The 25,590-nt window shown below is 38.6% G+C and overlaps 3 protein-coding genes and 1 long non-coding RNA gene across 4 annotated transcripts in view; 2 read left to right on the forward strand and 2 right to left on the reverse strand.

The window, feature by feature from the left end:
- Positions 1-7,597, reverse strand: part of LOC106872552 (uncharacterized) — a 34,291-nt gene extending 26,694 nt beyond the window's left edge. The window contains exon 1 of the mRNA XM_089343772.1: positions 5,757-7,597. Within this exon, the coding sequence (XP_089199898.1) occupies positions 5,757-7,046 (1,290 nt within the window). The 5' untranslated portion in view covers positions 7,047-7,597. The remainder of the gene's footprint in view (positions 1-5,756) is intronic.
- Positions 946-3,184, forward strand: LOC149130492 (uncharacterized). The gene has a single exon (XM_089344255.1). The coding sequence runs from the start codon at positions 946-948 to the stop codon at positions 2,461-2,463; it is 1,518 nt and encodes a 505-aa protein (XP_089200381.1). The 3' UTR covers positions 2,464-3,184.
- A 3,836-nt stretch (positions 7,598-11,433) lies between the features above and the next one.
- Positions 11,434-21,495, forward strand: LOC128251134 (uncharacterized). Its single transcript, XR_008266985.2, has 3 exons — positions 11,434-11,595; positions 19,231-19,438; positions 20,908-21,495. It is a non-coding gene; the product is annotated as an uncharacterized LOC128251134 (long non-coding RNA).
- LOC106872557 (uncharacterized) lies at positions 14,372-21,021 on the reverse strand. The gene is made up of 2 exons (XM_014919584.3): positions 20,883-21,021; positions 14,372-15,350 (listed from the first exon to the last, which is right to left on the reverse strand). The coding sequence occupies exon 2, from the start codon at positions 15,230-15,232 to the stop codon at positions 14,462-14,464; it is 771 nt and encodes a 256-aa protein (XP_014775070.2). The 5' UTR covers positions 15,233-15,350; positions 20,883-21,021; the 3' UTR covers positions 14,372-14,461.
- Positions 21,496-25,590: the final 4,095 nt, after the last annotated feature.

Below are 25,590 nucleotides of genomic sequence, written 5' to 3' on the forward strand. Positions count from 1 at the left end.
CGGGGTACGAGGGAGAATCGCTGGATCGAACAGTAAAGTTGGCATTTGTAACTGGGTTTCCTGACCACATGTCGGTCGAATTGTAGAAACTGCCGGACGTGAACGCCATGCCCATGGCGGATATAATAACGAGGGCTCGTATGTTAGTTTCGTGTTGTCGATCGGCACCGTTGGCAGCAATGGCGACAGCAAAAAAAGGCCGACCAAAGAGTAGCGGAGAGGGGTCGAACAAGGAACGTGTGTGACCGTTCAAAGGACAGTGTTTCCGGTGTCAGGGCCTGCACATGGTGCGAGACTGCAAGTTACCCAAGCCTGAGGTCATTTGCTACCGTTGTCAAGAAACGGGACATATAGCCAGCGAATGTCTGCAGGGAAACGGTCTAAGGGAGACTACTGCGCCAGTGGTCGTCCCTTCGGATCAATAAAGGCGCATTTTTTTCTACCCGTTGTTGATGTGCTAGTTAGTGGATGGGAAGATGTCGCGTGCCCTCGTGGACACAGGCTGTACAACGACCCTGATGACTCCGGGAGTGGTAGAGACTTGGAGTGGAGAAAGCAGTGTGAGGGCAGTCGACGGAAGAGAGGTACACTGTGAAGGCATTACTGACGTGCAGATTGAGGTGCACGGAGCAAAGCTGACGCTGCAAGCAATTGTAGTTGGCCACTTGGTGGATGAGATTGACGTGGGGATGGATGCAATCACCCGTTTAGGAGGTGTCACTGTCAACGAGGCCGGTGTGACTTTCGGGGTCACAGGGAAACTGTGTATGGAGACGCCGTGCATTGGTGAGAACCGCGAAGAAAACTATGCCGCGCACACTATTGAAGACCAGGATTTTCATGCCGCCTTCGATGGCCAGAGGTGGACAGTGGAGTGGCACTGGAGGGGAGAGCCCCCGACGTTAAAAAATAAAGTGGGCTGCTACCAGCATACTTTGAAAGGAGATGCCAGAAGCGAGTTCGAGGGGGAGGTGGATTAAGGAGGGTATATTGATCTCTTGGGAAGAAGGAGAGAGCGGAGTCCTGCTGCTGATGGCAGTGGTACAGCCCACGAAGCATAAGGTCAGACCAGTGCTTGACTTCCGAGAGCTGAATGACCACATATCATGTCGTACAGGCGGCGAGGCCACAGATGTATGCGGGGACACCTTGCGAGAATGGAGGCAGATGACAGGGGCCTCCACGATCGTCGATTTGAAGTCGGCATACCTGCAGGTGCATGTGGCTGAGAGACTGTGGAAGCATCAGCTTGTCAGGTATAAGGGCCGGACATACTGTTTGACCAGGCTGGGGTTTGGGCTAAATTCAGTGCCAAAAATTATGGCAACAATTCTCAAGGCCATCCTGGGAAAGGTGGACAGAGTAAAAAGGGCCACCAATTCGTACATTGATGACATCCTTGTGGATGAAACCATAATGCCAGCAACGGAGGTCATAGGCCACCTGAAGAAGTTCGGACTGGTCGCCAAGCCACCAGAGGCCATGGAGGGAGGCACTGCACTGGGCCTCAAGCTACGGAGAGACAGGGCTAGTGCGTTGGTGTTTCGGCGTAGGAACGAGATCCCTGAACTGGGCACCAGCGTGAGTAGACGAGAACTGTTCTCGGTGTGCAGGAAGCTGGTGGGACACTACCCAGTTGCAGGATGGCTTCGGACAGCATGTAGCTTCATCAAGAGAAGAGCCAAAGGAGCAAAGTGGAATGACAGAGTTGGGGAGAAAACGACCGACATGATGCAGGGAGTCTTGGTCAGAGTGAGAGCAGAGGATCCAGTGAGGGGCAGTTGGTATGTTCCCAAATCAAAGAGTGGGATCGTTTGGTGTGATGCCAGTAGCATCGCAATAGGAGTTGTCTTGGGAATGGGAGGCACCATGGTGGAAGATGCAGCCTGGCTCAGGAAGATGGATGACTGCAACCATATTAACGTGGCGGAGTTGGATGCCGTGCTGAAGGGGGTGAACCTGGCCTTGAAGTGGGGGCTGCGCACCATCGAAATTAGAACCGATTCAGCCACTGTGCTTGGTTGGGTGACGGCAGTCATCACCAATGAGCAGAGGGTGCGAACTAAAGGGGCTGCGGAGATGCTGGTAAAGCGCCGATTGGGAATATTGCGGGAGCTAACCGCTGAGTTCGATCTGGAGCTGAGCGTAATTTTTGTGCCTTCCGAAAAGAACAGGGCAGATGTCCTAACCAGGGTAAAGCGAGCTTGGTTGCAGGTGCCAGAGGATGCGGAGCAGGCTGTGGCTGCAGTATGCTGTCTGAGTGACTCAGAGTTGAGGAGACTGCATAGCATGCATCACATGGGAGTGGACAGGACATTGTTCCTAGCCAGGAAAGTTGACTCCGAGGTAACAAGGCAGAGCGTGCAGAGAGTGGTTAGCAGTTGTGACAGGTGCCAGTCTATTGACCCTGCTTCGGGTGTACATGAGGCGGGAAGTATTCCAGTGGCCCACAACTGGAAATGACTGGCAGTGGACGTAACACACTACCGGCAGGGGACGTACCTCTCAATGGTTGACTGCTGACCGGGGCGGATGGCCATATGGAGGGAGATGAAGACGGGGACTGCAGAGGAAATCGCAGGAATATTAAATGGGATATTCCTGGAACGAGGCCCCGTGGATGAGCTGCTGCTGGATAATGGCACTGAATAAATAGACATAATATAATGTCTAAAAGTTAATGACTACCACCTCTTGATCCCCTCCATTTTCTTATTGCCGTATAAATTAAGGGTAAAAGAACTTTTTACCCTCACCCATTTATTACATTCAGTAGTGTAATTGCCATGCAATGAAAAAACACTTCTTTGTATTAATAATTGGGTATTCTACCAGCAGCATATTGGATAGATATTATCCCTTAGTGGGTTGGATTCACAACCTCTAACTCTCTTGGAATTATATATATATACATACATACATCTACATGCATATTTATTTCACATTACACTAAGAAGCAATGTTAAGACTGATCCTGCTGATGGTGTAAAGCACTTGTGGCTCCACTTAAAAGCGCCCATGCAGTGCCATGTAAAAGTACCCATGTGGTGCTCATGTGGCATTACATAAAAGCACTCAGCACACTCTGTAAAGTTAGGAAAGACATCCAACTGTAGAAACCAAACCAAGTCAGACTGGAGTTTGGTGCAGCCCCCCCCCCCCCGCCCTGCTTGCCAGCTCTGGTTACACCGTCCAAGCTATGTCAGCATGGACAACAGGTGTTAAATGATGATGAAATGTTTGATGATACTGCTATAAAGAAGATAATGAAATCTGAGATTTATGATAAACAAAATGTTTATTCTTCCTATAAACAACAAAAGCAAATATTACTGTTACTATGAGCAACAAAACACTGTGAGAGTTTGAATGTTATTGTTCTTAGTGTAATAGTAGCAGCAATCAGAGTTAGCTGCCGGTCATTGCATTGCTGTTGCAGATCACTCACTGTGGTCAACAGCTGTTTGCCACCTCTGTTGCCCGTCACCTCTGGTGTCTGTCAATGCTCTCTGTCAAGCTAAGATGTGCTGAATATATACCAACGGATAGGCTGAGAGAGAAAGGTGCAAAAAGTTGGTATTGTTGCTGGAGCCAGTTCTTGGCAAAGTTGTGATTGGTCAGATTTTGTTGATCATATGGGTAATGTTCTAGCAAATCGCAACATTGGATATAGTGATTGGACTGTTGAATATTCCAACTATATGACTCTCATGCCAGTGAAATTCCTGTTCACAGTGAATTGAATGAAACAATGACAACAGTGCAGAAATTGCTTTAGAAAAGGGCAAATTTGTAAAGACTAAAAATGTTGGTTAAATGTTAGGCCAGAGTATACTTGTAAAAATTCTGGGAAAGAAGATCTGATGAGGATACATGTATGTACGTGAACAAGATGAGTGCAGCTGAGTGTGAGAGTGAGTGAGTGACTCATACATAGTTATGATTGATGTACACTACAATACCAACAAGAACAACTTATCTGAAATATAACAATTGCTTACCCCAGTAAAGCAACAGTCCAATGACTGAAATCAGTAAAAGAATTAAAACAAAAAACAAACAAAAATTATCTAATTGATAGCAAAAAATAAACATTACGTATCAATTTAATTTAGTTTAAATTAGTTCATAACTCATTAATTTCTTCAATATAATATTATGAAAATTATAATGGTTTCAAATTTTGGCACAACACCAGTAATTTGGGCGGGGGGGGGGCAGTCAATTACATCAACTCCAGTGGTCTACTGATACTTCATTTACCAACCCTGAGAAGATGAAAGCCCAAGCCAACCTCAGCAGAATTTGAACATGAATAGACAAAATGCCGCTAAGCATTTTGCCTGACCTGCAAACAATTCTGCCAGCACGACACCCTATTATGAAAATTATAAGAAAAAATTTCCATTACCTCCAACCACCGAGTTGTGGTTAGAGCATCGATTCCCTGACAGGTTTGTGTGTTGTATTCTTCAGCAAGACACTTTATTTCACATAGCTCCAGTTCATTCAGCTGTAGAAATGAGTTGCAATATCACTGGTGCCAAGCTGTACCCGCCTTTGCCCTTACCTTGGATAACATCTGTAGCATGGAGAGGAGAGGCTGGTATGCATGGGCGACTGCTGGTCTTCCATAAACAACCTTGCCCAGACTTGTGCTTTGGAGGGTGACTTCCTACATGCAAACCCAAGGTCATTCATGACTGAAGGAGGGCTTTACTCCTTAGCATTGAAGGGTAGGCGTGATAGGTTGAATCTGGCTGGTTAGAACATAAAACAGGTAGCCTATCTGGGCCAGATTAAATGCTAAATGGTTAACACTTTAGCATTCAGATTTCTCTGTCAAATGTAATTAACAGGCCAAGTGTGGCTGTGTGATAAGAAGCTTGCTTCCCAACCACATGGTTCCGGGTTCAGTCCCACTGCATGGCACCTTGGACAAATGTCTTCTACTATAGCCTCAGGCCAACCAAAGCCTTGTGAGTAGATTTGGTAGACAGAAACTGAAAGAAGCTCATTGTATATATATATATATATATATATATATGTGTGTGTGTGTGTGTGTGTGTCTATACACCATCATCACTTGACAACCGATGTTGGTGCATTTATGTCCCCATAACTTAGCGGTTTGGTGAAAGAAACTGATAGAATAAGTACTAAGCTTACAAAGAATAAGTCCTGGGGTCAATTTCTTCCCCTAAAAAAAACCCTTATGGCGGTGCTCCAGCATGGCTGCAGTCAAATGACTGAAACAAATAAAAGAATTGATTTGATTTAATCATGCGTTTACCTTGTAGCTCTCAGATTTCAATTACATGATTGTTTATTTTTAGAATAATATTGTTAGAGGCTGGATTTGGCCAATTTAAAGATGAAAGACGTAGAATATTTTGGCCAGATATGGCCGATTTAAATGCTAAAGAGGTAAACATAATTGCAGAGTTATTACAATATAATTGTTAGAATAAAGTGTATTGGAAAGAATGGAAAGATCTTTGATGTTTCGAGCCTACACTCATCAACAGAACAGATTGAGAGGGAAAATATGTATAGGGATTAGTTGTTTTTTCCTGCCCTGTGTGTATTTATTCAAGTTGTTTAGAGAAAGGGTTTCTCTCCAATAACAGTACATTCGTTGACTACAAGATGAGAATTCAATGAGAACTAATTCCAACACATTTGACTATGATAAATGTTCTCCACTATGTACTTGATGGTGGGCATTAGTTAGAGATTTCTAAGAGAATTTCTTATGTTTCACAAGGTTTTCCTCCAGTGTGGATTCGTTTGTGTCTTTTTAAGACACTATTCGTGATAAATGATCTCCCACATATTTCACAATGATACGGTCTTTCTCCAGTGTGACTACGCTTGTGGATGGTAAGACTTGAATTGAGAGAGAAGGATTTGCCACAGATTTCACAATGGAATGGTTTCTCTCCAGTGTGTGTTCTTTTGTGTCTGTTCAAATCCCTATTAGAGACAAAATGTTTCCCACATATTTTACAGTCGAAGGGTTTTTCTCCTGCATGGATTATTTCATGTGTCTTTAAGAGACTGTTAGTGACAAATGATTTCTCACAGATTTTACAATTATAAGGTTTCTCTCCTGTATGTATTCTTCTGTGAACTGCAAAATTAGAATTATTAGAGAAGGATTTGCCACAGATTTCACAATGGTAGGGCTTTTCACCAGTGTGGATTCTTTTGTGAACCAGAAGATGAGAATTATTAACATACGATTTCCCACAGATTTCACAAGGAAAGGGTTTTTCTCCAGTATGAGTACGCCTGTGGACAACAAAACTAGAATTATCAGAGAAGGCTTTACCACAGATTTCACAGTGATAAGGTTTTTCTCCAGTGTGGATCCTTTCATGCTTTTTTAAATCACTGTTGTAGACAAAAGCTTTGCCACATATTCTGCAGTGAAATGTTTTTTCACCAGTGTGTATTTTGTTGTGTTTTGTTAAGTCACCATGGGAGACGAAAGATTTCTCACATATTTTACAGGGGAACGGTTTTTCTCCAGTGTGCGTACGGATGTGGATAACAAGACTGGAATTAATAGAAAACGCTTTATCACAGATTTCACAACGATAAGGTTTTTCCCCAGTATGTATCCGTTTGTGCTTTGTTAAGTCACTATTGTAGACAAAAGATTTTCCACACGTTTCACAGTGGAAAGGTTTTTCACCAGTGTGGATTCTCTTGTGCTTTCTTAATTCACTGTTGGAGACAAAAGATTTGCCGCACATCTCACAGTGATAAGGTTTTTCTCCAGTGTGAATCCTTTTGTGTTTTGTTAGGTCGCTGCTGTAGACAAAAGATTTTCCACAAATTTCGCAGTGGAAAGGTTTTTCCCGACAGGGTATTTCTTTGTGAGTAAATACTTCATGCGCTGAAGAGAATGTTTTCCTACAAATCTCACAGCGATATTCAGGAATATTTCCGTGCAACGATCTTTGCTTAATGAATGTTTCCCTACATAAAGGTTTCTCGCCACTGTTTGTTCGTACATCTAAGCGATCAACAACTTCCATTCTAATTCTCAGAGAGTTTTTGAAGTCGGAAAAAATATCTGAAGATAAATCTCTTATGATCCAGTTTCCTGTTCGATATCTTGAGACAGTTTAAACGTGAAGAAAATATGCAATGCATATATTCTACAGACTAGTAGAATGTTTGTTGCAGACTGGATCGTCTCTAAATGATACAGACAAGAGGTAGGGAAGAGGAAAAAACAGGTGAAAGAAACAAAAAACACGCAAAAGGGATTTCTGTAAGAGCAATATCGAAGAAAGAAAATGTATATATCTATGTACACATGTATGTATTATGTGTGCTAACAAAGTAGGAAACGTGCACAATTTAATTTTTTTTTTTTTAGATTTAGATTTAACGGTCAACAAAAAGTCAATAACGGTCGGGGTAGCTATTTGTTCATTTGTTGAGGGTTAAAATCCATATGCATTATGCTGTAAAATGGGGAACAACCAGTTAACGATGTAACCTAGTTTGTGATAAAATGAAATATTTAATCATGGAGTTAATGAAACACCGACCATGAATCATGTAGGTTGTCTTACTTTATCCACAAGCATCCACTTTCCTATCTGATAATTACAAGACATTATTAGATGAGTTGAACAAAGTCGAGCGGTGTCCTTAACAATTTTACCCTGCTTAAATCATACCGGTGAAAGGAGTAAAATGTCCCTAACATAGATTCAGTTTACTCCTTCAGTTGTATACAGCCAATGATAAATCGAAAATATCATTCAGGATAATAACTATTACATATCAAAGTGAGGCCATCTATGTGGTCGCTTGAACTGTTAGAGATAGCTAATGAATCCCCATCCCTGCTACATAAACAAAAAAGGGAAGGAAACATTCGACAGCGTAGTCCCAGACACAGAACACGGAATAGTTGAAATTAGAATTCCTTTTCTCACATCTACCTTACAAAGCTGACCTAGTGCTCAACAGTAACATTCTAGTGCAATAAATTTCGTTCAAAAATGTGAATATCTATGAAAATAACTCTGCCTACATATATACGTAGGGATATAGTTGTTTGTAATAATATGAAACAGAAATGCATAAACAATATTTAAAAATTACGGAGATGTACTTGCATAGCACGTGACCTGATCTGAGATCGTGTGCTGGAACGAAAACAATTGTAGCGTGGAAGGTGTTTATAAGCCATTTAAAATAACACACAAAAACCGTTAGATTCACTTCTACATTTAAATTTAAATGTTGAAGTGAATCTAACGGTTTTTGTGTGTTATTTTAAATGGATTATAAACACCTTCCAATATTTAAAAAGCCAACTCAGTTTAAAACAAAATGAAAACCCTAATTGTCCTCTCTATTTCTAAGAGACTGGAATGTTTTGAAATGGACAATAATTTAACACGTTTTCGTTTTGACTTATGCAATCGAAAACTAGGTGGTTGGATTTGTTTGATTTTTAAATTTATGGACAGGCCTTAACTATAGCTGCAGCTCATAAGGGACATAAAAATATGGGGTTTCTTTGCTACTAAAATATAAGACACGAAATGAACAACACACAAATTAATGAAGTGTTCCATATTTTTTCTATAGGCATAGGCATGGCTGTGTGGTAAGAAGTTTGCTTCCAACCACATGGTTCTAGGTTCAGTCCCACTGTGTGGCACCTTGGGCAAGTGTCTTATACTATAGTCCCTGGTTAACCAAAGCCTTGTGAGTGGATTTGGTAGACAGAAACTGAGAGAAGTCCATCATGTGTGTGCGTGTGTCTTTGAGTCAGTGTTTGCCCCCCTCCCCAATTATCTCTTAACAACCAGTGTTGGTGCGTTTACATACCCATAACTTCACGATACCAAACTTAAAAAAAAAGAACATAAGTACTGGGGTTGATCCATTCTATAAAAATTCTTCACGGCAATGCCCCAGCACGGCCGCAGTCTGAGTAAAAGATATCTATTCTTAATACGTCTAGGTAGGTTCAAACGCAAAATATGTCAGTCACTGTAATATACGTCAAAGGAGAAAAACTTTTCTCCTATACGACAAGACTCTTCAATAAGCAGAGAGTGTAACACATTATCATCATAAAAGAGATAAGTTGTTCATCTTTAACTAGCATATTTTATGTCTGAACCTACCTGGACATAGTAAATGAATATGAAGATAAAAATGTGCACTGATGAATGGCTGGCGGGGAGAGGATTCGGAAAATTCACATCAGGAATGTTCTGAGTCCTCTCACCACTCCCCCATTCATCGGCGCAAATTTTTTTCTTCATAATCGTTTCCAGATCTCAAACAATTTTATATTGTGAAATGAGAATTATCAAAAATCTGACATAGCAATTGTTGTCTCCATGTCAGTCTTGATTCAGGAGACAAATGAATCAAAAATATATTCCAGCTGTAACAACCACATCTTATTTTCAAATATACCTTGGACACAGACATCTAATATGAATTTTTTTCTTTTCTTTGTTTCAGTCATTAGACTGCGACCATGCTGGGGGAATTGGCATTTTTAGTCAAATGAATTGACCCCAGTAATTTTCTTTATTTATTAAAAACTGGTATTCTCGCTAAGTTACTGGGGCATAAACACAACTATGCTGTCTTTCAAGCAGTGTTGGAAAACACACACATATACACAATGTGCTTTTTTCAGCTTCCATCAACCAAATCCACTCTCAAGGCTTTGGTCGGCCCAAGGCTATGGTAGAAGGTGCTACACAGTAGAACTGAACCCAAAACCATGTGGCTGGGAAGCAAACTTCTTACTACACAGCCACTCCTGTTTTTGTTTGTTTTTTGCCAGACAGTTTAGCTAAGACAAATTATCAAATGTGTTCTGTCTTTTAGTCAGACATTGTGCTTCTGGGGCTTTATTATCCTCTCGTTTATTCATACAAGGAAAGCATAAGTGATTTGTTGCTCACTTTGGCAGCTCGCCATAGCAAGGTGTCCAGTGACACCCGTGAGGGTGCTTGGCTGTCCCAACGCCTTAAGCCTTATTATCCATCACTTGTAGTAAAGCTGGCTTAATTCAGTAAGAACTTTGTGGTGTGTGACCAATTAAGGCATTTGGTGTTGCACTGATGTTTTTTTCATTTCTCTTTTGCAAAATATATTCCTTTTCACTGAATTATTGCAAATTGTAATGATTATTTTTTTACCTCCCAACACTGTAGTAAGCTTGAGCAAGTGTCTTCTTTTACAGCCTTGGGCTGACCAAGGCCTTGTGAGTGGATGTGGTGGACGGAAACTGAAAGAAGCCCGTTGTATATATATATTTGTGTATGACTGTGCTTGTCCCCGACCTTCACTTGACAACTGATGTTGAAGTGTTTATGTTCCCGTAACTTAGCAGTTTGGCAAAAGACACTGATAGAATAAATACTAGGCTTACAAAGAATAAGTCCAGGGGTCAATTTGTTCGACTAAAGGCAGTGCTCCAGCATGGCTGCAGTCAAATGACTGAAACAAGCCCATGGATGATGGATCCTTTTGGCCGTGATATGGAGTCTGTCAGTGAAAATATTGAAGAACTTACTGAACTAAAATGCAATGACGAATGTAAATAGAAATTTGAAAAAAAGGGTGGAATAACTGGGTTATGGCTGTCAAATATAATTAAACAACTGAATTCAAGCATTTGGTCTGAAATGGCTGGAATTCTGTGGTGCTTTCCAGCTTCATATTTGGCAGAATGTGGCCTCGGTGCAATGAATAAAATCTTGACAAAAGAAATAGATTCGATGTATGCATTCAAGGAAATATTAGACAACTCACAAATTTTAGTTCAAATATGAAAAATATAGCAGCAAAGGTTTCCATTAAATAACTACTTTAGTCTAATATTTTTGGAGATGGATATGGAGGTGATTGCTTTAACCCTTTCGTTACCAGCCTGGCTGAAACCGGCTCTGACTCTGAGTACAAATGTCTTGTTTTCAAAGTTCTGAATTAAAATCTTCGAACAAACCTTAGTCACAATTTATGTTCCTAATACTAGCTGAATGATAACTAAGTTATTTTACTAAATACTTTGTTATATTTAAAGTAATTGAAAGAAACACAGAGCATCTCAAAATAAATACAGTAACGAAAGGGTTAAAGAACAGTGAAAAGCGGGTGATAGAAAAAAGGCAGAAATCATAATTTTTCAAGCTATTAGAAATAGAAGATAATTCAGTCAGATCCCTTGATTGTGTTATATAGTCATACAAAACTTTAAATGGATGGGATGGTCATGGCTGGAATGCTTTTCATAGAGAATATTCACCAAGTCATTCTCAAATTACAGTTTTCTTTCATTCAATGAAATATCAAATATTGGGAATAGGATTCACGAATTTAAATTAATTCTTACATATCAATCAACTATGACGTCATAATTCCTTCACTGGATCACATTTTCCTATTCTCTATTAAAGACAGTAACAACAGTATTTCATTCACTATTTCTTTCCATTCTACCATGCTCTTTTACTTGTTTCAGTCATTTGACTGTGACCATGCTGGAGCACCGCCTTTTGTCGAAGAAATCGACCCCAGGACTTATTCTTTGTAAGTCTAGTACTTATTCTATCGGTCTCTTTCACCGAATCGCTAATTTATGGGGACGTAAACACACCAGCATCGGTTGTCAAGCGATATTGGGGTGACAAACATATACACACACATATATATATATATATATATATATATATATATACACACAACGGGCTTCTTTCAATTTCCATTTACCAAATCCACTCACAAGGCTTTGGTCGGCCTGAGGCTATAGTAGAAGACACTTGCCCAAGGTGCCATGCGGTGGGACTGAACCCAGAACCATGTGGTTGGTAAGCAAACCACACAGCCGTTGAGGAGTATTTTTAGCACATCTCATACCATCTGCATTTGTTTGTCACTGATGTATTGATATTTTTCAATGTCTTTCTCCCCATAAATACATTTAATGGGTATTTAAGCCCAAACTTTGGACTATCCATATTTTAAACTGTGAATTAAAAAAATATATATATTTTCATAGTTATATGAATTATTGTATGTAGAACACAAATTCACATAAATTTTCTGAAAATTCTAAAATGTGAAAAAGCTGTATGGTGTGCTTACAGCAGAATTCCGCCCAATGGAGATTATGATTTTGCACAAAAGCACATTTTCAAAATTTTAATTTTCCCCCCTCCTCACCCTACCCCAGTTTATTTTTCACTTTTTGTGTTATTCATGTGAAAAAATCCAGAGATTACGAGCCTGGGATCTGTTCAGTTTCGCCCACAGATTTTTTAATAATTTTTCTTTTAACAGTTTGAAACTTTGTATATTAGTGTAATTTCTCATGCTGAACATGGTTCACTTTCAACATTTTTGATAAAATTTCGTATTTTAAAAGGTATTTCATGTTAAAGTTGTCATATTTGGGTAATTTTAACCAATCAACAATGTGTATTCTGTTGAAGAAAGCTATTGCTGTTTGCGATAGTAATCGAAGGGGAACAACTTCTAGGTCATCTCTACTAAATGTCACCACTCTGTTCTATTTGTATGTCAAGTGAAGGGCCACAAGAACAACGATGCCACCTTTATCCTTTCTAGTCAGCACCATGCATTCCTTACTCTTTCCTAGCAGACAACCACTTCTACACTACTATACTGCTGTATCTCTAATTACATATCAGACAAATGAATAAATATATGTAAATAATATAATATTTTGCTCGGCTTGATGGGACTTCTCAAGCACAAGATGATGCTAAAGGTCTTGGTCATTGCTTCTGAGAAGCCCAACACACAAAAGGAACTCAGCCACTTTGTCACTGTGAGGTCCAATGCTCAACTATATCTTCCATTTATGTTAGCCATTGGATTGTGGCATCATGTTGTGCTTGAGAAGTCCCATCAAGCAGTCGTGCAGATACTGGTGTCATGTAAAAGCACCCATTACTCTCTCGGAGTGGTTGGCATTAGGAAGGGCATCCAGTCATAGAAACCATGCCAAATCAGACTGGAGTCTGGTGCAGCCTTCCAGCCCTGGTGAAACCACCCAACCCCCAACCCATGCCAGCATGGACAACGGACATTAAATGATGATGACGATCTCTTTTATCTTTTATTTGTTTCAATCACTTGACTGTGGCCATGCTGGAGCAGCGCCTTTAGTTGAACAAATCGACCTCAGAACTTATTCCATTGCTCTTTTGCTGGACTGCTAAGTTACAGGGACGTAAACACAAACACACACATATAAATGATAGGCGTCTTTCAGTTTCTGTTTACCAAATCCACTCACAAGGCTTTGGTCAGCCTGAGGCTATAGTAGAAGACACTTGCCCAAGGTGCCATGCAGTGGAACTGAACCTGGAACCATGTGGCTGGTAAGCAAGCTACTTATCACACAGCCATACTTGTGCCTTTATATATTTATATAGCTCATAGAGGGCCAGAGATTCTCCGTACAGAAGACAGTAGTGCTCAAAAGATTTGATGTTTTTTCTTTAAAGGATTTAGTCAAACAAATCAATCTCAGTACTAATTTTTAAAGCCTGGCATTTTACCTGTCTCCTCTGTTGAATGGCTAAGTTAAAGGACACAAACAAGTCAACACCGGTTGTCAAGTGGTGGTTGGGGACAAACACAAACATACAGATACACATATACATCATCATCATCATCGTTTAACGTCCGCTTTCCATGCTAGCATGGGTTGGACGATTTGACTGAGGACTGGTGAAACCGGATGGCAACACCAGGCTCCAATCTAATTTGGCAGAGTTTCTACAGCTGGAGGCCCTTCCTAACGCCAACCACTCAGAGAGTGTAGTGGGTGCTTTTACGTGTCACCCGCACGAAAACGGCCACGCTCGAAATGGTGTCTTTTATGTGCCACCCGCACAAGAGCCAGTCCAGGGGCACTGGCAACGATCTCGCTCGAAAACCCTACAAGGTCAGTCAGGCGGTACTGGCAACGGTCACGCTCAGGATGGTACATCTTATGTGCCACCCGCACAAGAGCCAGTCCAGGGGCCCTGGCAACGATCTCACTTGGCTTGCCGGGTCTTCTCATGAAAATATATATTTATCTAAGGAACCATGCAGTGTGACTGAACCTGGAACCATGTGGTTGAGAAGCAAACTTCTTACCACATAGCCATACCTGTATTTTATATATACATCCTATTCTAGTATGATGTAACATTTCAATTCAGAGTGTGTATACATTATCAACCTCTCAGAATTCATTATTCATTTAATTACCCAAAATGTCAAATAAATCAATGACTTTTTTCTTCTTTGTTTACTCTGGAAATATGTTAAATGGAAGAATATGCATGAATATTCTGAAAAAATAAAACTTTTTATTAAAATCATTACAAAGGTAAATTATGTCACCAGAGGAAATTACTGGTAGTTCTTTTCTGAATGATTAAATACATGTGTAATTGTGAATAAGTTTGTGTTTAGTTAGGTTACATCCCTTGGAAAATGATTTACCACAGATTTCACAATGATATGGCTTCTCACCTGTGTGAATACGTTTGTGACTAGTTAAATTACTACTTTTAGAAAATGATTTATCACAAATATCACAGTGATATGGTTTCTCTCCTGTATGAATATGTCTGTGTTCAGTTAAGTTGCTTACTTTTGAGAATGATTTGCCACAGATATCACATGGATATGGTTTCTCCCCTGTATGAATTCGTTTGTGATTAGTCAAGTTATCACTTTTGGAGAACGATTTGCCACAGTCGTCACACTGATATGGCTTCACTCCAGTATGAATGCGGGTGTGTGTAGCCAAGTCACCAACTTTTGAGAATGATTTACCACAGATAGCACAGTGATATGGTCTCTCTCCTGTATGAATATGTTTGTGTTCAGTTAAATTACTTCCCTTAGAAAATGATTTATAACAGATATCGCATTGATATGGCTTCTCCCCGGTATGAATTCGTTTGTGACTAGATAAATTATTACTTTTCGAGAATGATTTACCACAGACGTCACAATCATATGGTTTCTCTCCTGTGTGAATCCGTCTGTGAGTTGTGAGGTTCCCCCTACGAGAGAATGACTTTTTACAGATATCACAGTGGTATGTTTTTCCTGTATCTTTTGGACGCTCATCTGTAAAATTAATCCTTCGAGATGGTATATTCCATTCAGCTGTGTTTCCATACATTTCATTCATCATGACGTTTGGATGGGTTTGTAGTTTTTATACTTTAATTCTTAAATATTTGTTCTGCTTATCTCAAACTGTAATCTTAATATATGACAACACTGTAAACTTCAATGTAATCCAAGATATTCTGAAATAATATAAAGATATTATATACTATAGAGGATATTAAAAGAAAATTGAGATCAAACAGCAGAAATATTACATTTCTATAATGATAAACCATAGATGTAAAAATGAGTGTTATAGTTCGCTTGAAGCATTGTAATATCGAAGAAGGTAAAAAGAGAGAAAATAGAAAGCTTCTAACAAAGGGGAAAGTTTAATAAACCCTTTATATTTCAGGTGCAAAGGCCCATCTTCAGGAGAAAAGAACAGTCCGGATTTACATAACTGGACTTTTCTTCTAAAGATAGGCCTTATTAAACATTATTGTCAGAAGCTATTTTCTCTCTTTTTACCTTCTATAGACACAAAAATTTATCTGAATAATTTACTGTTTAATTTGTTGTTAAAACACAATACAACCTTGACTGCAGCTACACACATTATGTTAAACTACAGAACCGTAGACATTAACACTCTCCTATATCCAGTACAATATTTAGAATTGCCTTGTTTGATTGTTATTGTTGTTTAACCCAAGGCAGCCCCGAGGCATCTTTGATCAAATGTGTTCCAACTCTGACATTGTATATCTGGAACAACATTATTGTTCTTAATTTTCAAGACAGAAAGGTGTAATTTGAGGGAAATTTAGCTACCATTTCTAGCAGTCAAAGCTCCTATTAGAGCCTTTTACAGTCGTTTAGTCCCAATTTTGGGGATTTTACAAATGACAGATCAAACAAGATACATTATATTAATGAACAAAGAAAATACAACAAATAAAAAAAATACCAGCAAATTTTGTGTTTACCATGTCACTTTCACTTTGTCAAAGTTTAGCCAGTAACAGTTTGGCAACTGCAGGACAATTCTTCAAGTGGCCATCTTGTTTATTTTAAAGAATATTTATGATGCAATTAAGAATTACTTTTTCTATCATGAACATCCGTCGGCCATGCTGGCACAGGCTAGATGGTTTGACAGGATCTGGCAAGCCAGAGAGGACTGCACCAAGCTCCACCTGCTTTGACAGTTTTTAAGATTGGATGCCCTTCCTAATGCCAATCACTTCCGAGTAGACTGGGTACTTATTACATGGCTGTTAATTCTAGTATTTGTACTTAAAAATAATGAATTGAATAATTTCTATTATTTTACCACATACATGGAGGCTCCAAGTGGCTGCTCAGCCTGTTAGAAATCACAGCCAAATCTTATAATCACATTGATCTTTATAACAACACAAAACTGAACACTAAGGTTTAAAAGGAAAACATAAACTGGTGAAAATGTAACAAAGAAAAGAAATTAGTTGAATGTATTAATATCTTGAGAATATTAAATATAAAAGGCAAAGGAATGAATTGGCAGGAAGTAATAAAAAAAGTAAATAGATTTAAAGATAGAGACAGGAAGTTAAGGATTCCAGTGTATGTGAGATGAACAACATGATGGGGCCTTACATGGTAGCTATCTCCTTGCTTATTTTGTTTCTTTTTAAAATTTGACTGGTGTCAACTTTGAAGGTGATTTTTCCCTTTAGGGATCAAGGATTGAAAATAAAATTAAAAAAACATTGAGATTTTTCATGATCACTCATTCTCTCTCTGGCCAGGTAACCTTCTCTACAGCAAGACATGTTTATGCCTCTCTGTCACTCTCTAACCTTTCATCACCTGACATAAGATCACCTCCTCCAATGGCCCCCTCATCTCTCAAAATTCCTTGTCTTCCAAGTTATTTGGTGACCTTGCCAGTGCTGGTGCCACATAAAAAGCATCAAGTCCACACTGTAAACGTGGTTGGTGTTTGAAAGTGTATCCAGCTGTAAAAACCATGCCAAAACTGACCTCACCTGTGCTTGTGCCACATAAAAGCACTGAGTCTGCTCTGCTGAGTGATTGGTCTTAAGAAGGGCGTCCAGCTTAAAATCCATGCCAAAACAGACACAGAAGTCTGGTGCAGTCTTCAGCCAGGCCGGCTCCTGTCAAACCATCCAACCCATGCCAGCATGGAAGGCAGGCATTAAACAATGATGATGAGAATGCATAAAAATAAATGCAACTCTCTTGAATAAGTAAACCAAATAAATACTTAAATTACAAATCCAATTTAATTTGGCTGTACTAATTAGTAGCCATCTGGTTCACCAGTCCTCAGTCAAATTGTCCAACCCATGCTAGCATGGAAAGTGGACGTTAAACAATGATGATGATGATGATGATGATACAAACACTGTGATAGTCACTAATAGCCAAATTATCTGCAGCCCACCAGTTTTTCACAACATTACTGGCTGTTAGGCCATTATCATACTGTATCAGTTTTCCTCTTAAATCATTTACACTGTCATGCATACACACTGACATTACCCATCCAGCAAAGCATGCTCACTTCATTTCTTTCAAGCTTTCACAAGTCCTCTGTAATCAAAGCCCATGTTTCACTGCTATGTAACATAGCTGTTCACACATAGGCATCATACAATCTGCTTTTCACTCCTTAGTTACCATCTAAGAGCTTGTGCTCTCTGAACTTTGTCCAGCCCTTTCTCATTCTAGCATCTACACTATCAGAACTCCACCACTGTTAACTTGGTCTTCTAGGTAACAGAAGCTATCTACTACTTCTAATGATACCCCCCAAGCATTTGAGGGAGTCTAGTCACTTGGATTAATTCATAAGTCATCAATTGCATACAAATTTCATTTAATTATGATGATACATGTGAGGTACCAATGCCAGCGACACATAAAAAGTACCCATGCTGGTAACATGCAAAATGCAATGGAACCCATACTGGTGACACCCAAATGAAACCTGTACTGGTGACATGTAAAAATGGCACTCATACCAGTGACATGCAAATGGCACCCATGCTGGTGCCACACAAGAGACACCTAGTACACTATGGAGTGGTTGGCATAAGAAAGGACATCAGCCTTGCTAAACTGGAGCCTGTTGCAGCTCTCCGGTTTACCAGTTCCAGTTGAACCATCCAACCCATGCCAGCTTGGAAAATAGACATTAAATGACGATGACAATTTTACTTGAGTTTGGTTAGGATCCCTCACAGCCAATGCTAAGACAAAAATGGCAAAGACTAAGATAGTAAAATCGTAACCGTTCTATTCCTCTCTAAAGCAGGAATTGAGAATATTAAAATATGCATCTTAAGGTACTGGAGGAGATAAACTTCATACATAAAAGAGACTATAATATCCCCACTGAAACCAAAGCTGGTTACTGCCAAAACGACACATTTTTTTGTTTCTGAAGCAATTATCATCAAAACCAAAACATTGATATGAAAAATTGAGAGAAGCTGCATGTTTTTGTGAGTTTAATAAATCGAGGAACAGAGAAACAATTTAATGAAGATGGCCACATATAAATGTAACTAACTGAGAGATAATATTTATCACCTCTTAAACGTGAATGTTCTATTAGAACAAACTATACTGTGGAAAATACCATGAGGAAAACTCTCATATTAGCTTTTTTTGGTGCAAAATGCATTCTTCTTTATATCACTCCAGTACTTGGACCATCAGATCACATGATCTTGACCTGGTTTGGTCTTGTCATTGATAGACACTCAACCACTAGAGGCAGCAAGAATTCATCTCCCTACCAACAATATATAGTTTGACAGCGCCAGGTGTTGTGAATGGATTATCAAATTCTGCACATCACTCCAAAATATTAAAATACATGCAGTCTCATAAAAACCTGTTGCCAAATTGTGCCAACCATATTCAGCAGTTTGAAATGATAAATGATGTTACTTTGGCTCCTACTAATGATAAATAACAATATACTAAAAGAACTGAATTGAATTGTATTTAGATAAGAATTTGCTAGAAAAAGGGCACATGTAAATTTTTTTTTTTCTATTCTAGGCACAAAGCCTGAAATTTTGGGGGAGGTGGCCAGTCTATTAGATCAACCCCAGTACGCAACTGGTACTTAATTTATCGACCCCGAAAGGATGAAAGGCAAAGTCGACCTCGACGGAATTTGAACTCAGAACGCTAAGACAGACGAAATACAGCTTCAACATTAGGAGCAGTGACTTCTAAGGAGATTAAAAAATGTTGAAGTACACATGTAAGTAGATTCTGATAGCAAGGTCACTATAATCCCAACAACGTCTGGATAAAACCAGGGTCCCTCAGTTTGACCATCTTGCAATGGCAGACGCAAAACAGTTTGGTAGTTCGGTTATCAAACTGTTGAGAAAATATACAATTTCCTCCCCAATACGGTTGTTGTTTTATTTATATATATAAAACAAACAAAAACACGACCTTATTGGAATGAGCTAGCTGAGTTCTAATAGTTTATCACTTATGACACACAATCAATAATCAATAATGGAGCTCAAGCTGAAGTAAAATTAAAAAGTTATACCAAAAGCAGCATATTATGAGCCTAGACAACTTCATTTACCTATTAACTCATGCACCAATGGGTTAAATTGGTGCATAGAGATTAAAGCAAATGTCACAACGGTTTAATGACAAAAAGTTGAACGAGGAGTAAGTAGATAAGCTTCACCGTTGGTGGCAATGCACACAAGCCTCGTGTTTTGTGCAAGGTGGAAGTAAATTGTAATAAACGTTCTGAATCTTAGCGGCAGTTACGCCCCACCCTCACTCGACTTTGTTTCCTCACACCTTTCTGAAAAAAATGGACATTTCATTTTTAGAAAGAATTTTTTCAATAAATCCATTTCACCTGATGTAGATAACAATTACATCGAATTTAACATGAAAAAAAAATAATAAAATACATGATGGTGGTGGTGGGGGGTGATTCACAAAGCTTATTAAAGAGGAAACAAAATCGAAGAGTATGAATCATCGGACCCCCAACGCAATTGTTTTTACACATAAAACTGCGACATCATAATCTATACAATAAAGGGTTCATATTGACGAACCTTTTATTTAAAAAATGTCCAGCTTTCAGAAAGTTATGAAGAAATAAATCGAGGTACGTGAATCATCCGAAACTCACCCTCAACCCACCCCGAAAAACAATTTTCACAACAAATTCCGATATAAAACCTAATCTACATCATCTAAATTATATCTCCCAAAATTTTTACTAAAAAAATATCCATTTTTCATAATTATAAAGAAACAAAGTCGGGGAGGGGCACATCTGTAGTCTTGCCGAGACGTTAATGTTTTCATTTCAATTTAATTACTTTAACATGGAAGGTTTCACATAATTACGCATTATTACAGCCTCCAAGTAAATTTTTGTCTTTTCAGATGTAAACAATGAACCATTGCAGCTCCACCCGTCATGCCCATTTGTTTCTTCAAATAAAATCAATACATTCCCCTTCTATATACCATAAATCTCATTGCATTTTGCACTCAATGCAGCATCGCTACCATTCTCACCTTCGTTAACCGTGCGACCACATACACCTCGCCATCAAATAACAACCTTGTTTCGTTACCGATTCTTCCTTTGCTCTGTTATTCACCGAAATAACTTGTGATGGAAACTGGTGAATTATCAATTTTCCTGATCTTACCTGGGATAATGACTTTCTCTTCCAGTTGCTCCCGAAGAAGAAAAGAAGGGGCAGCACCTACTCTTAATTGAAACAGATTCTAGGTCCAGAGAGAAAGGACACCAGAGACGAGACTCGAACTTGCTTCTTTCCACGAACGCCAAATAAAAAGCTTCTCTGACCCATGCGCAGCTTCTGTCTCCTTCATGTGACGTCAGTTCCTCTTTCGATTTCAACCAATAACAACTAAGCATTAATGTCACATGCTTCTAAAAGTGTTGCTATGATGACATTGCTGCTATACTGTTGTCGTAGAGGATTTATTTTTTATTAACTCAAACTAGTCTAACCACATAAACTACAATATATTTTGACCAACTATATATATTCAAATATAAATTAGAAGCAGCTGGAGGTAAATAAACAAAATCGAACATACATACACAAAGTATGTGTGTTGTTAGTTTGTGAGTCAGCTGCGGTTTTTAGGCGTAAGAGAATATATTCTCTATACCCCTGGTGTAAAAGACACCTGAAAGTAAGTCATAAATATATATGTATATATATTGTGAAAGTAAAAGGGAAATCATGAGAGTTGTCTTTCCTGGTGTAATAAATCCTATAATTCTTTTGATTCTAGTGTTTTGTGGTTTGTAACTTTTTTCTAGTTTTAATTTCTGTCAGAAATAAATATTATATTCTAAATTAGTAATTAAAAACTATATTAAACATAGTTCAACAGAGAAATCGGACTCTGTTCAAACGGAAAAGCTTCCATTTCTGACACAGTTGTAACGATATTCTATAATACTTAACATATTTTTGTAAGTATTCACTTATGAAAGTATAACCTGCAATTGTAGACTTTCGTTGGCACAGATGACTTAACGGTACCAAATTTTTTTCTTTATTTCTTACATTATTGGAAATATTAAAAAAGTTATATTAAAGACCCACATAGAGCAAAAATAAAAACTTTGATGATCTTTGTCTGACACTAGTATATTCGCCAATACATAGTTTGAAATCAAAATTAAACAGATTTAAATAATGGTTTCAAATTTTTGCACAAGGCCAGCAAGTTTGGGGAGGAGGTAAGTCAATTACATCGACCCCAGTACTCAACTGATACGTATTTTATCGACACCGAAAGAATAAAAGACAAAATCGACCTCGGCGGAATTTGAACTCAGAACGTGAAGACATGCTGTTAAGCATTTTCCTGATATGCTAACAGTTCTGCCGGCTCGCCGCCTTAACAGGTTTAAATAATAACAAGGAAAATTAACAACTTTATTCCTAATTATTTTAAGTAATACACAGGAAGACTGGCCCTTCTCTTCAAAGCTAGAAAATATTTCAGCCCCCAACAATGGCTGATACCCCACAAGGCACGAGTGAGGCCCACAACAGAGTATTACTTCCACATCAGGGACAGTATTACAGTAATATACACAAACATCTTTGCCCACATCTAAAAAAAAAAAAAAAGACCACAAGACAAACTGGCATTAAACCATTAATAGGCATGTCCCAATCTCTGACCCTTAGACATGTTGACTCTTCTGTCTTTTCTGTTGCTATTATAATGGCCTTTGTTCCTCAGTGCTAGTTTGGTCTTGCAACTCATCCACCTCTGTCCCACTCGTCTCTCCACCTTTTATCGCTTCTGTTGCATACATCCACTACAACCCATACTAGCAATTATTTCTCATCAGAATATCAACCCCCTGCAATCTTATTTCTGCTCATGTTGAGGAAGTTTGTGAATTCTGTAGTTTATGGTTTTTGTTAGAAGTTCATCATCATCCTTTAACATCTGCTCACCATGCTGACATGAGTTAGACAGTTTGATGAGATCTAGTAAGCTGGAGAGCTGCACCAGGTTTCAGTCTGATTTGGCATGGTTTCTACAGCTGGATGTCTTTCCTAATGCCAACCATTCTAAGAGTATAACTGATGCTTTTTACATGATACTGACAACTGCCATGGCTACATTTTCACTTGTCTTCATGAGACTTCTCAAGCACAGTATATCACCAACAGTCTTGGTTATTTGTCATTACCTCCATGAGGCCCAACATTTGAAGGTCATGCTTCACCAACTTGTCCCTTGCCTCTGTGAGGCCCAAGTTCTACATGAGAGGAGAAAAACTTTAGAGTAAATCAACATTATTTCAAGGTCAGGTATTAAAGAACATTAATGACATGTGATGAGATCAAAACCCAGGAATCTGGGCCTCACAGCTGGGATGACAATGTTTTAATGTCATCCCAGCTGTGATAATAATACCATCCAATTTACATTTATATTAAAAGTAACATTGACATTCAAGAATCAAGTTATAAATGAAAGAAATGATAAAATTATATAAATCTAAACTAGAACAAGAATCATTTCCTTCATTATATATATACAGAATATAAAAGAAAATGATTATACAGAAAATACATGACAAAATGTATATAAGATGCAAAATATACAAATCCTATTATGGTATACAATATTTTATTTTCTAGCTTTTTTATGTTACTTGTTTTAGTCATTAGACTGCAGCGATGCTGGGGCACTGCCTTGAAGAATTCTTAGTCAAATGAATTGACCCCAGTACATTGTTTTTGTTAAACCTAGGCACTTGTTCTATCAGTTTCTTTTTCCCCCAAACCGCTAAGTTATGGGGTCGTAAACACACCAACACTGGTTGTTAAGCAGTGGTGGGGAACAAAGACACACACACTGGGCTTTTTTCAATTTCTGGCTACCATATCCACTCACAAGGCTTTGGTCAGCCCAAGGTTATAGAAGACACTTGCCCAAGGCACCACGCAGTGGGACTGAATCTGGAACCATGTAGTTGAGAAGCAAACTTCTTACTGCACAGTCACGCCTGCATTAATTTATTTGTAATATAACATCTATTTAGTGATGTTATCATTGATTTATGAAAGCACATTTCTCATCTATTTACCCACAATGTTAAATAAATTAAGTCTTGTTTTGCCCTTCTGAAAATATGTTAAAGGAATATATATATAAATATATATGTCCTGCCCTAACTCTTCGAAACGCCAGTGTTTTAATGGTGGCAGCTGATGAAGGAAATGTTCTCTATGTGGCCTGTGTGTTTTCTGTACCTTGTTTATCATTTTGTCCATGTTTTTTTGCAACGTCATATACCCAGATATGCATCTATATATATACATGTAGATGAAGGTATGTACATATATATGCATATACTCATATATTATTTATATATATATATATATTAGACTATTCTGAGAATATTTTTTATTAAAGAATGTTAGTGTTATGTTATCTCATCAATGCAGATATAGTTGTGATTCTATAAAACATACTGTTGGGAGATAAAAAGTGTATTAACATAGTGTTATATTTTCCTACCGAGGAGGCGCAATGGCCCAGTGGTTAGGGCAGCGGACTCGCGGTCATAGGATCGTGGTTTTGATTCCCAGACCGGGCGTTGTGAGTGTTTATTGAGTGAAAACACCTAAAGCTCCACGAGGCAGGGGATGGTGGCAAACCCTGCTGTACTCTTTCACCACAACTTTCCCTCACTCTTACTTCCTGTTTCTGTGCCTGTAATTCAAAGGGTCAGCCTTGTCATACTGTGTCACGCTGGATATCCCCGAGAACTACGTTAAGGGTACACGTGTCTGTGGAGTGCTCAGCCACTTGCATGTTAATTTCACGAGCAGGCTGTTCTGTTGATCGGATCAACTGGAACCCTCAACGTCGTAAGCGACGGAGTACCAGCAAAAACATCTTCCTACCAGCATGAATACATTTAAAGATATATGATTGTTTTACAATAAAATAAATTTGGATGATCAGAGTATTACAATACATACATATAAAATAGATATGAATATTGATATCTATGAATAAATATGCACTTCCATGTGGGTAACTTGCTGCAGGGTTAATAAAATTCTAGAGTAACCAATGGGAAAATATCGATATTCATTGCCTTAGTAGCAGTGGCAGCTCGTGTATAGGCACTGTGGAACTGCAGCACCCACTATTTTCACTCAATATTATCAATAACATTCAATATGAGTCTTATTTTCTTTAATTCTTTCTGTATATTTGTACATTTGCACATGCACACATGTATGAGGAAAGAGGCTGCAAACTGGTTAGAGAGAGCACTGTTGCTCATGCAGTGCTGACCCTGTTGTCTAAGTGTAAGGTAGTGTCTATTTTTGACTCAGCATGTGTTGTGCCTGAAAACCATGTACCATATTCTTGAATTTGATCAATTGTAAATGATTATCATGTTTCTGCTTATTCTAATATAAGTTCTGTGACAGTAAGTGAACTTCAACAGCTTAGGTTTCTAAGAAAGGAGGTCATTCAACGCCTGGTATCCAAATATCTTGGCCAGGAATAAGCAACAAGAGGTATATTTGTAGTTTGAATTCTGAATGGCATCAACTGAAGAGTTGGCTCTACGTCTGTAAATTGAAAAATGAATTGTTTTGCTTCCTGTGTCTGCAGCATGGAGGTGATGTAACTTGGACAAAAGACGGTTTGAGAAATATAAAAATGAAAGTAAAAGACAAAAAAAACATGATAAGTCAAAGAAGCAAGTTGAAAATGTGGTTCCACTGTCACTTTTAGGAAACGCAAATATTAAAAAGAAACTTAGAGAGGCATACAGACTTGCAATCAATAAGCACAACATGAAGGATAAAAAGAACCATGAAA

The sequence above is a fragment of the Octopus bimaculoides genome, chromosome 28 (assembly GCF_046866305.1).
Source record: "Octopus bimaculoides isolate indiv1 chromosome 28, ASM4686630v1, whole genome shotgun sequence".
Taxonomy (NCBI): domain Eukaryota; kingdom Metazoa; phylum Mollusca; class Cephalopoda; order Octopoda; family Octopodidae; genus Octopus; species Octopus bimaculoides.